Raw genomic sequence first — 18,232 nt, 5'->3', positions numbered from 1 at the left:
TTTAGAGGTTCACAATCTAACAAAGGCAGGAGAACAGAAAAGAAGCACAGACAAAAAAAGTGTGAGGTCAGATCTTGGAATTTAAAGGTAGGGCCAGCTATAAGGAGTGAGGTAATTTCAAAGTCTCAGACCTGGAATAGTAGGCAGAGTTCAAACGAAGAACTGTGCTACGAAATTAAATGGATCAACAGGAAAATCACTGCCTCAGAAACAATAAAAACAACAGCGGAAGGCAAGTGTAGAAGGGGGTTAAGTTTGGAGAAACCCAGAAATAAATGTTACTTGCAGTTTAAGAGACACTGCCTTCTTTGAAATCAAAAATTAAAGTAAACAACAGTGTAAGAATCAAGATTGAACTGTTTATCTTACAGCCACCCCAGCTGACAAACCAATCTGAAGGGTTCTGCAGGGATATCTTGGCTACAGATAATCCTTAAATTTTAAATTACATTACATACAGGTCTAGATTTCATAGGCCTATTTGTGCATTCATGAAGAGATTGGAAACTGAATATGAAAGGATTCCCCCTTCTGTCAATGACAAACTTGTGAAGTGATCAAATACACAACACAAAATCACTCAAACTAGTTAAAAAATGCAAGAGGATTGTAAGAAATTGCAGGAGATAACTGATACTGGAGAACTGGACACTCAAATGTCTAGTGAACACGTGAAGCATGATACACACCAGGGAAAAAACTCTGACTATACATGCACAATGCTAGGTTTCAATGAGGATTGTTTTGCTATTAATGATTTCTAACTAGCTTGCAGCTACGTCTGGTAAAAGCGTGTAATCCAGTGGTTCCCAAACCTGGTCCTGGAGCCACCCCAATCAGTCATGTTTTCAGGATACTCACAATGAATATTCATGAGATAGATTTGCATGCAGGAGGCACTGCATACAAATCTTTCTCATGAATATTAATTGTGGGTATCCTGAACACCTGACTGGCTGGGGTGCCTCCAGAACCAGGTTTGGGAACCACTGGTGTAATCAAATGAATGTAAATTAAGCAAAGATACTTTTACCTGTAGCAGGTATTTTTCGAGGACAGCAGGCTGATTGCTCTCACATGTGGGTTGACGTCCACGTCGGCCCAGGACTCGGCATTTTGCAAGCAAAATATAAACAAAGTTTTGCCAGACGACTTCCCGCCCATTGCGTGAGTGTGCCTCCTCAGTTTAATCAAAAAGCATAAAAACAAATAAACAACAACTCCAAAGGGGAGGTGGGCGGGTTTGTGAGAACAATCAGCCTGCTGTCCTTGGAGAATACCTGCTACAGGTAAGTATCTTCGCTTTCTCCGAGGACAAGCAGGCTGCTTGATCTCACATGTGGGGTATCCCTTGCAACCAGGCTCACTCAAAACAATGAACATTGGTCAATTGGGCCTCGCAACGGTGAGGACATAACATAGATTGACCTGAAACCATAAACCACTAACTGGGAGTGCAGCCTGGAACAGAACAAAAATGGGTCTAGGGGGGTGGAGTTGGATTCTAAATCCCGAACAGATTCTGCAGCATTGACTGCCCAAATCGACTGTCGTGTCGGGTATCCTGCTGAAGGCAGTAGTGAGAAGTGAATGTGTGGACTGATGACCACGTTGCAGCCTTGCAAATCTCTTCAAATGGAGGCTGACTAAGTGAGCCACCGACACAGCCATGGCTCTAACATTATGAGCCGTGACATGGCCCTCTAGAGTCAGTCCAGCTTGGGCATAAGTGAAGGAAATGCAATCTGCTAGCCAACTGGAGATTGTGCGCTTTCCAATGGCGACTCCCCTCCTGTTGGGATCGAAAGAAACAAACTGGGCAGACTGTCTGAAGGGCTTTGTCCGCTCCACGTAAAAGGCCAATGCTCTCTTGAAGTCCAAGGTATGCAAACTGCTTTCGCCAGGGCAGGTATGAGGACGGGGAAAGAATGTTGGCAAGACAATTGACTGGTTCAGATGGAACTCCGATACCACCTTCGGCAGGAACTTAGGGTGAGTGCGGAGGACTAATCTGTTGTGATGGAACTTGATATAAGGTGCATGCACTACCAGGGCCTGAAGCTCACTGATTCTACGAGCTAAAGTAATAGCCACCAAAAAAACGACCTTCCAGGTCAAGTACTTCAGATGGTAGGAATTCAGTGGCTCAAAGGGAGCTTTCATCAGCTGGGTGAGAACGACACTGAGATCCCATGACACTGGTGGAGGTTTGACCGGGGGCTTTCACAAAAGCAAACCTCTCATGAAGCGAACAACTAAAGGCTGTCCAGAGATAGGCTTACCCTCTACACGCCGATGATAAGCACTAATTGCACTGAGGGGAACCCTTATGGAGTTGGTCTTGAGACCAGACTCTGACAAGTGCAGAAGGTATTCAAGCAGGGTCTGTGTAGGACAAGAAAGAGGATCTAGGGCCTTACTGTCACACCAGAGGGCAAACCTCCTCCATTTAAAAGAGTAACGCCTCTTTGTGGAATCTTTCCTGGAAGCAAGCAAGACTCGAGAGATACCCTCTCTGAAAGACCCAAGGAGGCGAATTCTAAGCTCTCAATATCCAGGCCATGAGAGCCAGAGACTGGAGGCTGGGATGCAGAAGCGACCCCTCGTTCTGGGTGATGAGGGTTGGAAAACATTCCAATCTCCACGGTTCCTCGGAGGATAACTCCAGAAGAAGAGGGAACCAAATCTGACGCGGCCAGAAGGAAGCAATTAGAATCATGGTTCCGCAGTCTTGCTTGAGTTTCAGCGAAGTCTTCCCTACTAGAGGTATGGGAGGATATGCATACAGGATGCCTGTTCCCCAATGCAGACCGCACTGGCCTTTAGAAGGGCAGAGAGTTCCTCTGCAAGTACCTGCTTGTGCTGGGAGCTGTAATGAGCTCCCGGTGGGCAATTTGGAGGTTTGGATTCCAGATTGAGGGTGTATCCTAACCGGACTATTTGAAGAACCCACCGGTTGGAGGTTATAAGAGGCCACCTTTGGTGAAAAAATATCAACCTCCCTCCAATCGATAAGTCATCCGGTACAGACACTTTTATTGAGGCTATGCTTAACTGGAGCCAGTCAAAAGCTCATCCCTTGTTTTTGCTGGGGAGCAGTATGGGCCTTAGACGCACGCTGTTGACGAGAACGAGCGTGCTGGGGCTGAGCCTGGGCAGGCTGCCGAGAAGCAGGAGTGTACCTACGCCTAGGATAGGAATAGGGAGCACTCCTCTTCCCTCCAAAATACCTCCAAGATGAGGAGGCAGTAGCAGAAGGCGCCTGGTGGGAGAGAGAATCCATAGCATCATTATGCTTCTTAATCTGATCAACAAGATCCTCTACTTTTTCACCAAATAGGTTGTCCCCTCCGGCAAGGAACATCCGCCATTCGCTGCTGGACCGAATGATCCAGGTCAGAGACACGCAGCCATGAGAGTCTGTGCATCACTATACCCTGAGCAGCAATCATGGATGTTACATCAAAAGTGTCAAACGTACCCCTGGCCAGGAACTTTCAACACGCCTTCTGCTGCCTGACCACCTGGCAAAAAGGCTCAGCCAGCTCCATAGGGAGTGCATCAACCAAGCTCGACAGTTGCCGTATCGAGTCCCGCAAGTGCACGCTCGTGAAGAGCTGGTAAGACTGAATTTTCGCGGTGAGCATAGCAGGCTGATATGTCTTCCTCCCAAAAGAATCAAGAGTTCTAGCTTCTCTGCCTGGGGGCGCCGAAGCAAAGTCTCTAGTACTCCTGGCTCTCTTGAGGGTGGAGTCCACCACCATGGAATTGTGGGGTAACTGAGACCTCATCAATCCAGGTTCACCGTGGATCTGATACTGGGATTCAGCTTTCTTCGGGATCAGAGGGCCAGACAGAGGGGCCGACCAGTTTCGCATAAGAACTTCCTTCAGTAACTTATGCAGAGGAACTGTCACAACCTCTTTAGGTGGAGAAGAATAATCCAGGACCTCGAGCATCTCAGCCCTGGGCTCATCCTCAACCTCCACAGAGAAGGGAATAGCTGTAGCCATTTCCCGGACAAAAGAGGAAAAGGACAGACTCTCCAGTGGAGATAGTCTCCTTTCTGGTGGAGGGGAAGGATCAGAGGGAATCCCAAAGGACTCATCAGAAGAAAAGTACCTGGGATCTTCCTCTGACTCCCATGAGCGCTCCCTGTTCAGTATCGGATAAAGCCTGTGTTAAGGTTCTTCGACAATGAACCTGCCTTGATGCCGAGGAACGATGTCCTCTATGGCGATGTCGAGAGGCCGACACCCAGTCCGACTGTGGCGAAGCTCCCTCCACCGACGCCGAAGGGGAGTCGACCTGGGTGGCAGCTGACGCCGATGCCACAGGCGGCACCACGGTCAGGGACCTCACCGCAAGTGAAGGGCCAGACACCGCTGTAGCAGACTGTACAGAAGGCGCAAGCACCCCCAGTACCGAAGCTGACTGGTGCAGCAATCCCTCCAGAAGTTCTGGAAACAAGACCTGGATGAGCTCGAGAGCCGCCATCGGAGAAGGCTGCGGGGTTGATGGAACAGGCGGTGTCAGAATCCGTGGAGGCTCGGGAGCAGGTACCGGGCTGCTAGGAGACCAACACATGAGCACCTCCTGTATTGAGGGGGAGCTATCATCTCGGCGCTGACTCTCTCGACGCTGTGGAGCTCCCGGTACCGTGTGTCGAAGGAGAACGATGACGGTGCTTCTTCGCCTTCGCTCGTCATCAAAACTCCTCAGTACCAACGAGGACGACATGGAATCCTCACTTCTCCTTGGGGCTGGGTCCAATGAAGGTCAGTCCCAGGGGGCCTGCATAACAGGAGGCCTAGAGACAGGTGGAGACCCGCTTGACGCCTCACTGCTCCCAGCAGCCATTACCTCTCTTCCCGACATCGATGCTCCTTTCGATGTCGAAGGACCGGACCAAGCCCCAAAAAGCTTTTCTCGTTGGGCTTCTCGAGACGCTTGGGTCCGTTTCTTCATACGAAGACACAGACTACAAGCGGCTGAGCTATGATCGGGCCCAAGGCACTGGATACACCAGGTGTGGGTATTGGCACCTGAGATGGTCCGCTTGTACCGAGTACAACGCTTGAAGCCGCTGGGTGTCTTCGATGACATGGAAGGAAAAGCGGCTTCGGCGAAATCAAAAGACGCGACTGTGCCTGTTAAAGAAAAAAGGGCACAAAACAAAAAGGGGAAAAACCCCGGCCGCGTCGAAAAGAAAGAAAACTTAGAAAAGGGTAAAAAAACAAAAAGAGAACTACGGGGATAGTTAAAAAAAAAAAAAAAAAAAAAGAAATGACGCTAAAATAAGAAGAAAAAAGCGAAAAAAAGTCTGTTCCTGGGCCAAAACGAGGAGAACACGAAAATTCCTGTTACCTTGTCGCAGACAAAAAAGAACTGAGGCAAGCTCACGCGCAGTAAAACTTTGTTTATATTTTGCTTGCAAAATGCCGATTCCTGGGCCGACGCAGACGTCGACCCACATGCAAGAACAAGCAGCCTGCTTGTCCTCAGAGAAATGGGCGTTACCGCTCAGGGAAAGGACCTTGGAGACACTGTGAACAGTACACTGAGATTCTACTGAACAACAGTGGACAGAAAAAAAAGCAGAGAATGTTAGGAATTAATTGTAAAGAAACAGAGAACAAAACTAAGAATATGTCTCTGTATAAATTGAGGGTAAGGTCAAATGTTGAGTACTGTACAAAATCTTGGGTGATCTCTCTCATAAAGGCTACAGCAAAACTAAAAAAGGGTGAAGAGAAGGACAACAAAGAAGGGGAATAAAACACCGTCTTCAACCAGGAGAAGACTAGGAAGGGAGAAGACAAAGGTTTACAAACTCACGAGTGTAGTAGGACTAAGGACATACCAGGTATCATATTTAAACAAATTTGAGTGCATTATTTCAGTTAGAGCATAACTAAATTGTGGAGTTTGTTGCTGGAAGATGTGGTCAAGGCTAATAGCATAGGTAGGTTCAAAGAAGGATTTGGACAAGTTTCTGGAAGACAGATCTACTGACAACCACTGGCCAGGCAGACTTAGGGATTGCCACCTTCTTACTCTGGAAGTGAGTAACAAAATGATCTCCATTAGGATCTTCCCCAGATTGGCCAGTGTTGACAAGAAGATGCTGGGAATTGGCAGATTATTAGTCTGAATAGGCAAGGCATATCTTACGATCTTATGGAGCTGGAAGTAAAAAGGAGGTCATAACAGTTAGATCAATAAAAGGAGAATATAATCATTAAACAGCATACTTATAACCTCAAAATTCACAAAGGAGTCGTGTATCTGAAACCCTAAAGTCCCATTTTTGGAATGTATTTCTAGTGGCTCTTTTGGCACGTTGTGGCTTAAAAGTTAGCATCATGATACACCATTTTCCTTTCCAGTTATGAATCTTTGCCTGCTTACCAAGTAATGAACAAAATTAAAAACCAAGAATGATATTTTTGCTCCACAGAATGGCCCTAAATGAAAACATGGATGCTTGTTAATACCATTAGAGGTCTGGGAAAGCTTGTGATAATTACCAGATGAGAGTCTCTGTGGGGTCTGAGCAGTCAACACAGTGTTTGGTTTTCCAGTTTGGTATGTAGCAGTACTCAATGTAGCACTCTCTGTAGTGCTACTGGTTGACACTGTGACTCCAAAGCTGGAGCTGGGGTAGCATTGCTGGTATGGGCTCTGCCCAAGAACTGTGTAAGTGGGATACTCCTAGAAAAGGAAAAAAAAACAAACACCACAACACTGTAATCCACAATATACAAAACATTTCCTTAAACAAGGTGACTGACCTATTACCTAATAACCCTGGGTGGCCCAGTTAATTAGAAGCAGAGAAAAATAAAGGCAAAAAAGACCATATGGCCTAGCCAGTCTGCCCATCCATGCCATCTACTAACCCTTCCTCTCGCCTAGAGATCGTATGTACAAGCTCTCTTGAATTCAGATATTGTTTTCATCTCCATCACTTCTACCGGGAGGCCGTTCCACAAATTCACTACCCTTTCCATGAAGTAGTATTTCCTCAGGTTACTTTTGAGTCTATCCCCTTTCACCTTCATCCTATGCCCCCTCATTCCAGAGCTTCCTTTCAATTGCAAGAGACTTGCCTCCTGTGCATTTATGCCATGTAGATATTTAAATTATATTTAAATGTCACTATCATATCTGCCATCTTCTGCCCAAAGTGTACATATTGAAATCTTTTTAGTGTCCCCATATACTTTACAACGAACACTGCTGACCATTTTATAGTTGCCTTCTGGACAGATTCTATCCTGTCTATATCTTTTTGAAGGTGTGGTCTCCAGAACTGTACTCAATATTCTAAATGAGGTCTCACCAGAGTCTCAGGGCATCAACACCTTTTTCCTACTGGATATTTCTCTCCCTGCGCACTCAAGCATCCTTCTAGCTTTTATCGTTGCCATCTCTACCTGTTTGGCCACCTTAAGATCATCACATACGATCACACCCAAGTCTCGCTCCTCTTTCATGTACAAAAGTTCTTCATCCACTAAGCTGTACCGTTCCCTCAGGTTTTTGCAGCCCAAATGCATGATCTTGCAATCTTTTTAGCATTAAATCTTAGCTGCCAAATTCTGATCCATTCAAGCTTTGTTAGGTCCTTCCTCATGTTATCCAAACCATTAAGGGTTTCTACCCTATTGCAGATTTTGGTATCTTTTGCAAAGAGACAAACCATGTCAGACAGCCCTTCAGCAATACCACTTTCAAAAATGTTAAAAAGAACCAACTCAAGAACCGAACCATACAGCACACCATTGGTAACAATCCATAACATTTTCTGCATCCCTGTGTGTTTCGGCAGATGTCTTAATCCATCATTCAACAGCAATATCCACCTTCCAGCTCTTTTTTTCTATATCTTTTTCTTAATTGCTTTTCAACAAAGGGACTGGAATGACCTGCCTAAATTTAGAAGGGGAAGGGAATAAAAATGTTAACCATCTCCTTCATCCAGATAGCTGTAAATGATGGTTCCAGGCACCACAGCCATACATAGATTCCAAATGTGAGTAGATGGAAGCCATCATACGAATCTTCCCCTACTCCTCAATTCAGAAATCCAAATTATATATGGAAGAGACAGGACACAGAAGTGGATCAACTGTCCAGAGTGAGCAAAAAAGAAATCACTAGAAAAATCAATCCAAACACATGCTCCAAACTCCAAAAAATTGAAATTTTTCTGGCTGCATTGTCATTATTTTATACTATGCTTAAAAAAAAAAGAAAAAAAAAACAAAACACCTCAGTGAAACACCAGCAAACTACAGACTCTTGTAGAAGCCAGCTGAACATACGAACTTATCTAACTAAGCTGTTACAAAAATCTATATGGCAACAAAGGGGAAATCCAGCACTGGAATGTAGTACTAAGACATGAAGCACAGCAAGTTTATATCAATTTTGATTCATTAACATTTACATTTGAGATATAATAGCTATACACATTTCTTAAGATGCTCATCATCCTCAGCCTGCCCTTTCCACTTATATTCCCTCTAAGGGGCTAATTTTCAAAGCACTTAGGCCCCAATGCTCAAAATATCACCGGATCAGCATGGTGAAGGAACTCCCTAATGCTCAGCGATAATTATACGCAAATCTAGGCACGGTTAGCGTTGAGCATTAGGGAGTTTGGGGGGAGGATTGTGTGTGGTGCATGTGTACGCAAGAGTTGTGCGTCAAGCACAGCTCTTAAGCGCATGCCCAGAACGCCAGAGGGAGAGGCGGGAAGGAGGAGGAAGAGCTGTCAGTTGGGTCAATTTTTGGGATTTGCACATGGAGTCCAGTAAAAGCAACCACAACTGACTGTCATAGAGCTGCCTTTAAGAAAGGTTAAATACATATATATTTTCTGTTTTTATGGGGGCTTCTTTGTAGACATTTTTTTTTTGAGATGTGTGAAACATCAGGCAAAATGAAGCTGGCTGCAGAGAAATTGGTGGATGGTCAAAAGCTGAAGAGAGCCTGTGTAAATGACAGCAGAACTGCCTTCTCCAGCACCCTTTCGCCAACTCAGAGCTGCCTTAGGGTTTGAAGTGGGAGGAGAGCCCTTCTTTGGTGTGTCGCCTGCTGAGCACTGGGGAGGAATAGCAAATGAGCTCATCAGTATGCATTTGCATGCTCATTGCGCTATTCCTTCCCGTGCTTGTTTGCTCCCACGCTCCAGGCCTCTGAACATCCTGTGCTGGTAAACGCAGGTGCTAGTCCAGCACTAATGGCCTCTAGTGACCGCATTAACTTTTCAGCACCGGGGCCCTTAAGACTTGCAAAGTTCCATAGGTTACTATGAGGCATATGGAACTTTGGAAGGCTAAGTGCTTTGAAAATATGCCTCTATGTAACACTGCAAATGCAAGTGTTTTGAAAATACGCCTCTATGTTATTACATGTACACATTTTAGTACCGCCATACTGGGAAAAGACCAAGGGTCCATTAAGCCCAGCATCCTGTCTCTGACAGCGGCCAATCCAGGCTTCAAGAACCCGGCAACCCTCCCCCCCCCCCCCAAAAAAAAAAAAATTAATAATGCTCAATGGACTTTTCCCTCAGGAATCTTTCCAACCCCCCCTTTAAATTCCGCAGGGCCAGCTGCTGTCACTACATTCTCCGGCAACGAGTTCCAGAGTCTAACTACAGGCTGAGTAAAGAAAAACTGTCTCCTATTTGTTTTAAACCTACCATATTCTACCTTCATCTTGTGTACCCTGGTTTTGTTGTTGTTTGAAAGTGTAAACAAACGCTTCACATCTGTCCGCTCTACTCCGCTCATTATCTTGTAGACTTCTATCATATCACCCCTCAGCCGCCTTTTCTCCAAGCTAACGAGCCCTAACCTTCTCAGCCTTTCCTCATAGGGAAGTCGTTCCAGTCCCTTTATCATTTTCGGCGCCTTTCTCTACACCTTCTCTAATTCCTTTATATATTTTTTTGAGATGCATACTCGAGGTGCGGTCGCACCATGGAGCGATACAATGGCATTATAACATCCTCGTGTTTGTTTTCCATCCCTTTCCTAATAATACTCAACATTCTGTGCGCTTTCTTAGCCACCGCAGGACACTGAGCAGAAGTTTTTAACGTCTTATCAATGGTGACTCCCAGATCCCTTTCTAGGTCCGTGACTCCTAATGCGGAACCTTGCATGACATAGCTGTAATTCGGGTTCCTCTTACCCACATGCTTCACTTTGCACTTGTCAACATTGAACTTCATCTGCCACTTGGACACCCAATCCCCCAGTCTCGTGAGGTCTTCCTGCGACTTGACGACCCTGAATAACTTTGTGTCATCTGCGAATTTAATTACCTCACTAGTTACTCCCATCTCTAGGTCATTTATAAATATGTTAAAAAGCAGCGGTTCCAGCACAGACCCCTGCGGGACCCCACTAACTACCCTTCTCCACTGAGAATACTGACCATTCAACCCTACTCTTTGCTTCCTTTCAACCAGTTCTTACTGCTCATAGTGGTATTTACTCCAGCTACCTTAACAGCACCTCTGGTTGACATGGCTTAGTATTCCCGTACCTTTTCAATTTTTGTACAGGAATTAGTAGCACCCTTCTATGATATAAAGTCTTTTGAGTCACAACTAATTTTGAATATTTTTAAGTTTAATACTATATTTGCCCACAATTTATTTCATTCATAGCATTATTTTCCATTTTTTTAACCAAATCTATTTTTTTTTGTAATACAATGGAGAGGAGGAGTGGCCTAGTGGTTAGGGTGGTGGACTTTGGTCCTGGGGAACTGAGTTCGATTCTCGGCACAGGCAGCTCCTTGTGACTCTGGGCAAGTCACTTAATCCTCCATTGCCTGCCGCATTGAGCCTGCCATGAGTGGGAAAGTGCGGGGTACAAATGTAACAAAAAAAAAAAAGGTTTAGGTTTTTAGGTTGGTTTTTTTTTTTTTTTTTAAACACTGTAAACCTTTAATTACTAGGATTGGTCTGGAGCACCATATTGTTTTATATCACTAATGCTGTTTTTATGTTAATTTCTGAATACTTGTGTTTCTTTGAGGATTAAACACTACTGTATCTTATTATTACATATATTTTATAGTATCCTTTTGTACTGCTTCCTTTTTGGGATTTTTGTTTTTTGCAGTGGCTTTCAGATTTCTGACATCATATTTGTGTTTACGCTTATAGTTTTAGGAGACATGCTCTCAAAGACACCACTATTTGGTATTTTACTTAATCTATACCTCCTCTTTTTTCAAAATTAAGAACATAAGAACAGCCATACTAAGTCAGATCAATGGTCCACCTAGTACAGTATCCTGCTTCCAACAGTGGCCAATCCAGGTCACAAGTACTTGCCAAACATCCAAACAGTATCAACATTCCATGCTACCAATCCCAGGGCAAGCAGTGGCTTTCCCCATGACCATTTTAATAGCAGACTATGGACTTTTCCTCCAGAACCTTGTCCAAACATTTTTTTAAAACCAGATATGCTAACCACTGCTACCACACTCTCCAGCAATGAGATCGAGAGCTTAACTATTCTGTGAGTGAAAAAATATGTTCTTCTATTTGTTTTAAAAGTATTTCCATGTAATTTCATTGGATGTCCCCTGGTCTTTGTACTTTTTGAAAGAGTGAAAAATCGATTCACTTCTACCCAATACTACACCACTCAGGATTTTATAGACCTCAATCATATCCCCCCTCAGCTGTCTGTTTTCCAAACTGAAGAGCCCTAACCTCTTTAGTCTTTCCTCATATACATCACATATTTCCAACAAGTAATTATTTGTCCTTTGCATCAATTTTTATAGTTTTACATTATTATATTTTATATATTTTTTTTATTTGTTACTCATTTCTTATTCTATGTTTCTTATTCAAACACTACTTGACTCAACTATGAAAAACTTAGGAGTTACAACTGATCAATTTCTTACCCTTGATAACCAAGTTTCTAAAGTGACATCAAGTGTCTTCAATTCATTATGGAAACCAAAGAGACTAAGGTCATTTATTCACAAAATCAGTCTTTTTTATCTTAGTCCAATCCCTAGTCCTAACAGAGTTGCAGTAGTCGAATTTTACCTAAACAGAACTTCAAGGCGGACTTCCCAAAGAATTACAAACCACTCAAAATACTGCTGCATGTCATATATAGATAACCGCACTTTGCCAAAGCAACTCCCCTTTTGTATGCCTTGCATTGCCTACCAATAAAAGATAGAATTATCATTTAAGCTATGCACTTTCATTCATCAAATTTTGTTTGGTTTGGCTCTATCTTATATGAACAATCTCACTACATTATCTTCACACAATGCCTCTACATCATCCAGAGAATATCTTACCCTGCATTTCCCTAATTGCAAGATGACGACATACAAAACAATTCATATTGCTAATTCCTCATATCATGGTATCAAAATTTGGAACTCTCTACCAAAAAATATCTGTCATTCCGAAACTTACTGAAAACTCATTTCTTCAGTTTAGCCTATAAAGATACCAGTATCTATGTAATAAAACCAAATCATGTTACCTTTCTCTGTCCCCCACAAATTCCATCCAGTCTCAGTTAATTACGTCCTTACACAATTCTTCAGGTTATAACTTGAATACCCAATTAATACACTTATTTGTTCTTTTCGAGTTTGTTATACCACTTCACGGTGTGTTTTATGATATATTTCATGTTTCTTATGATGCATTTTACTTGCTTGTTAATCAACAAGTACATGTTTATTATCTTTTTCTAATTCTCATGTAAGCCACATTGAACCTGAGTTTTTCTCAGACAAATGTAGGATATAAATGTCATAAATAAGTAGTGCCACGAATAGATTATTCTTATTTGGCTGAATGGTGACTTAACTTTGAATATGAATAATCAGGGCTCTACTGTGCTAAATCCTACTGAAATAAACACTTATCTCTGACTTCATGTTGCTTCTTTTATCACTTGTTATGTTAAAGCTCAATGCCTATTATTCATACTCTGTATTTGAATTTGGCTGAATAATGTTTTTCATTATTTATATTTGGCCGAATAGTAAAATATGCAATTTGATACAGCTCTAATTAGCAAACCCACTGATTATTCTCCTCTTCATGCATGTATGTTTAATTCTTTTTAAGCAATGTGTCTAATTCTGATTTACCTGGATAGAAATGGGAAAGGAATAAAGACGAATTATGGAGATTACCTGCTGGGAAATGCTGGAAACTGACGAGGCTGAAATATTGGTGATTGCTGTGGGGCTGGCACTGGTAGCTGAAGCTGTAAAATGAATTTAAACAGATAAATAGAAAACTACAGGCAATAAAACCTTCCAATAAAAAGGAAGGACACAAACAAGTGGGTGAACAGCATAGGTTTTTTGGATGAGAGTTAGAATCTTGGCTCCATCACTGATTCTGTGTGATCTTGAAACTATCTCCTTGTACCTTAGCTTGCCAATTATAATGGAGTGTCATTATTTTCCTCTTTGGAAGCTGTGTTGCAAATTTATTTATTTATTTTTATTATTTGTTACATTTGTATAAATTGAACACCAAGAGCAGGAAATGATTTTCCACCTAGATTAACTGAATATATATCATTGAATAGGTCTTACACCATGTATTTTGGAGTCTGCCTCAATAAAAACTTAGGAAAAGGTAAATTATTACTGTTATAATTGTTATTTTCTAGCAAAGTTTGGGGAAATAACTGAAAGATGCAATGTGCTATATTACGTATTCAACAAGAGGAATGAATCAAAGTAAAACTTAAATGAACTTCACACTTTAAACAGGGCATATAATCTGCAAGGAGCGGCAGGCACAACTCGTGCTACCTTGTTGGTTAGACAGGATGGATCATACAGGTCTTCATCTGTTGTCATTTACTATGCTACTATATGTTATGGGGCTGCATTTCAAAGGAACTCATGTCCTGTGAAGTGAAAGGATCACTGTTATATGTTTATTAGTGTTTGATATACTGCTCAATCTGGCGAACAGGTCAGAACAGTGTACAATAAATAAAACCAAAAGGACAAAGGAGTAGAATTTGAAAAACGTATTTGTTTACAAATAAAAGGAAAAAGTTAACCCCTGCATGGCTAAGGTTGTTGCAACTTATTTTTTGGCATCTTCCAACAAAATTATGTTTAAATCTTTTTTATTGGTAAACATCGACATAAATTTTTGACATTTGTCAACATAGTGTATAAAACCAAAAGTCATTCGAGAAACTATACCAGCAGGAAAAGTACAACTGCAAATATCATTTTCTCCCCTCCTCCCTCCCTATGCCACCTACCATTAGCTTGTTATATTCAATAATTTATAATGCAACTTCACAACATAACTTGTAACAACCTATTCAACTCTGTCAAAACCCCTCCTTACCTACCCCTTTAACCCCTCCCCCCCAGACATCGTCCCTCCCCATCCCTTTCCTCCCTCCCCTAACCCTCCCTCCCTCACGTCCTCTATCTTAAGTCTCTTCCAACAAAATTAACAAACCACACTAATGTATTCATCTTTCATGTATAGTAATACAAACCGTAAGTTTAATTTTGCACCACTTGTGCTTTCTATCAACAGAAGACTTGTCTTGAGATTTGATCACATTTACCCTTAATCTTGTACTGGGAGCGAATTTGTTAAACTTGAACTTCTCTGAGTGATAAATCACAAAGTCAAGGTAGGTTACAGGTAACATCAAAGGGAAAATTTGGCATCCTTTCTGACTTTATCTCACTTCAAATATAAATTATAGCAGGAAATCATATGGTTCACATACTGTTGATTCGAACTATTACCTACTAGTTTGTGCTTTGCATAATATTTGACAAAGGTATACTCTCACTTTATCCTAGACCCCACTCCATTATCCTTGCTCTTATCTTTTTTGCACTCCATCTATACCTCTTCCTCAGAGAGATACTCACCTTTTCCTCCTTCAGTTGACATCTAATCTTCCCTACAGCACCCACCTTCCCTCCTAAATGCATTCTACCCACCGAAGAATCCTCACTGCCTTCCCACCAGCTTACTGCTCCTGTCCTTTCCCCAGTTTTGACTTCTTGCCCCTTTTTCATCTCCTTTTCCTTCCTAAACTTTTATCTTTACTGTAATATTTCTTCTGGCTTTCCATTTCTTATGGCTGACTCTATCCACTCCCCTTCTAAAAGGAATCAAGGCAGTCAAAACAGTTTTTAAAAAATATATATGTTCTCCAAATAACAGAAAAACATGGAAGCCACCAATAAATCAGGTAAAAGAACAAGTCTCCCAAAATAATGTTTCCCCTTCCCCAAAGATTTACATGTGGTTAAAGCATCAGTACAAAGCACTTTGATTTTGCTTAGCCAATGATGGGTTAGTTTTTGGTCTCCTCTGGTTTGTACATTGTTTTGTTAATTAATTCTTTAGTTGTATTATATTATCTTTATACTATGTTACATAATTGCTTTTTTGTTCCTATTTTATTTAACCTGTTAACTGCGTAGACAACTGTCAGACGTGAGCAAATGTTCCCTTGGGGGGTGGGGGAGGGGGGGGATAGTCATCTACAAAAAAAAACTGGGAATATAACATTTATAACAGCTTGGGAATATAAAGCCTGAATTTTTATGAGACCACTGCCTGTTACCTAAAGAAGTGTAGAATAATAAACATGCCAATTTACCTTGCACCGGATAGGAATAGATAGCTGGGCTGGGATGGCTGATGGTTAGCCCTGTCATGCAGGTAAAAACACTGGGCTGACTTGGAGATGGTGTCTGAATTAAACCACTTTCAGTTTTGATACCCGGCCACAGTGCACCTGAATCAAATAAAGTGGACTAATTACAAACAGTATTGGTGGGATAAATTAGCATGCTTATCATCTGCATTTCCAGAATCCTTTATCTCGCCAGAAGCCTAACACACACTACCTGCTGATGTAATAAAATGTGAGAGGCTTAGAGCAGTTGAGCACGTTTTATGCAGTTTTCTAAGCTATTATGGCTGTCAGATACCAAAAGGAGTTTAGCACGCAAGAAAACTGTGCACAAGGACTCGTGTGCACTGCTTGTTTAAATTCAATTTATTGGTGATTAAAACACGGATGCAGAGTAGTACATACACTGAAGACTGAGTGCACGTTTTCTAGCACTGGGGCTTTAACACATGGTCTGAGGAGTAAAACCCATATCCAGCTCATTTTTCCGCAGCTAGGATTGGTAAGGAATTATCTGTTTCTTTTTTTTTGTGCAAGTGTGAAGGACCACAACTTTCTTGCTTTGTACAAATGGATGGGACAAAAGAAAAAAAAAATCCAGGAGGAGGATGAGTAGCTGAGGTGATCGCATTCCCGAATGCAGGGTACATTTAGAAAGTGTCATGGCTGTGAAATTAACAGTAAAGCATGTAACTGCATAAATTTAAATACCATGCAATAATGTTTATGTGCAGAATAGCATGCCAGATGTGCAGATGCACAAACATATGCGTATTCAACTCTGGATGCCAATACAATTTTATGTGTAGAACACAGGTTCCTCTAGTAACACACACCTGTATGAGCATGCTTGCCTAGCAAACAGCATGCTCTCCAGTGTTTGCACTTTTTTTTTGGCATGCAAATTATTTGCTTATAATTTGGCTACAACACTGGGCACAAAAATGTTAACATGTGCATGAGGAAACCATGTACAGAGCTTCAGCACACAGCTCTAACACACAGATTACTACATTGGTTCAGCTGTATTTTACTACTAGTGGAGGAGTGGCCTAGTGGTTAGAGCACCGGTCTTGCAATCCAGAGGTGGCCAGTTCAAATCCCACCGCTGCTCCTTGTGATCTTGGGCAAGTCATTTAACCCTCCATTGCCTCAGGTACAAACCTTAGATTGTGATGAGCCCTCCTGGGACAGAGAAATATCCAGAGTACCTGAATGTAACTGACCTTGAGCTACTACTGAAAAAGGTGTGAGCAAAATCTAAATAAATACTAATAAAGAACCTAGTTAACCCAGGCACTGGGAAATGAGTCAAAAAAATCTGTAATGTAATTAGATATAAGGCACATCTGAATGTGCAGTAAGGCAAGTAACCTTGTCCTAAGGTAGATGTCCTCTGGTTCAGGCTCTGCTATGGAGTTTATACAGGTTTGTCGTAAGAAAATCTATCTTTATGACCATCAAAAAAGTGGGTAACAACTTTAAAGTAGGTTTTCATTTCTGTTCCAAGACCTAAAAATGGGATTTTATCACCTTTCCTCTCCTAACATCTAATTTAACTTGTTTGACGCATGCTTTGCAGGTAGTAAGGAAGGGTAAAACACTCATGCACTCGTTGAATCTTCCAGTTATGTCCTCTCAGTAGCCATTTTATTAGGAAAAAGATTACACTCAGAATGGAGAAAGTTCCCTGCTTCCTAAAGTCCTGAGAAGATTGTTTCTAACTTGGTGATTTTCCACTGTTGCTGACTCCATGAAAAGGGGAAGTCACATTTACCTCAACCAGCTGGCAGGGCAATGACATTTATTAAATCTTGGCTTTCCTGAACTTTGCAAAGGTCTTAGACACCCAGAGTATCAATGAACAGGAATACAGAATTGAGGTTCATATCTAGAGGCAATTAGCATTCATTAACCTCTGTTTCCCTCCTAAAGCAGAAAGTTAATACCTTCCTCTTTGGGCTGCTATAAAGAGATCCCCCCCCCCCCCCCCCGCATCAGAAGAGGCAGATGAACAGAAGGGAGGAGAAAGTTCAAATGGGAGTGAGGATGGAAAAGGAAGGACAAAGAGAGAACAGATGAGTGTGAGTGGGAAGCCGGGGGACTGGTACTTAAAAGGGGGGGGGGGGGGAGAGATGAAAGGATGACAACACAAGAGAGGACAAAGGGAGTAAATCTAGAAAGAGAAACAAAGGAGAGCCAGTGTAAGGTGCAGGAATAGTAAAAATGTAAGGGATGGGAGGTTGAGGAATGCGGTTGGCGGTGAGCACTAGGGGAAAGGGAAGCAGGAAAGGTGCCTGTGTGGGGGGTGGTGGGGGGGGAGAGGGAAGAGAAGTTGAGAAGATGAGGTCATAAGGCATAACACAGCTTCCTACCTCACAATACACACATACCTCCTTTTCCCCACCCCCACATACAAACACATTCTCAAGAATGACACAAATACATATACACCACTCACAGATGCGCCTCATGCAGCCCTACAGTCTCTGCTACCCTAACGA

At 42.3% G+C, this 18,232-nt stretch overlaps 1 protein-coding gene across 8 annotated transcripts in view; it reads right to left on the bottom strand.

Moving 5' to 3' along the window:
• The window catches only part of EYA3 (EYA transcriptional coactivator and phosphatase 3), a 271,535-nt gene that overhangs the window by 61,847 nt on the left and 191,456 nt on the right, over positions 1-18,232 (bottom strand). For 7 of the 8 annotated variants that reach the window (XM_030220264.1, XM_030220268.1, XM_030220269.1 and 4 more), the window contains 3 exons: positions 15,693-15,830; positions 13,219-13,292; positions 6,531-6,714 (listed from right to left, as the gene is read on the bottom strand). In XM_030220264.1, the coding sequence (XP_030076124.1) occupies positions 6,531-6,714; positions 13,219-13,292; positions 15,693-15,830 (396 nt within the window). The remainder of the gene's footprint in view (positions 1-6,530; positions 6,715-13,218; positions 13,293-15,692; positions 15,831-18,232) is intronic. The other variant, XM_030220270.1, reaches the window with a different exon arrangement.

The sequence above is a fragment of the Microcaecilia unicolor genome, chromosome 11 (genome assembly GCF_901765095.1).
Source record: "Microcaecilia unicolor chromosome 11, aMicUni1.1, whole genome shotgun sequence".
Lineage (NCBI taxonomy): Eukaryota > Metazoa > Chordata > Amphibia > Gymnophiona > Siphonopidae > Microcaecilia > Microcaecilia unicolor.
This window is presented reverse-complemented; position numbering and strand designations above follow the sequence as displayed.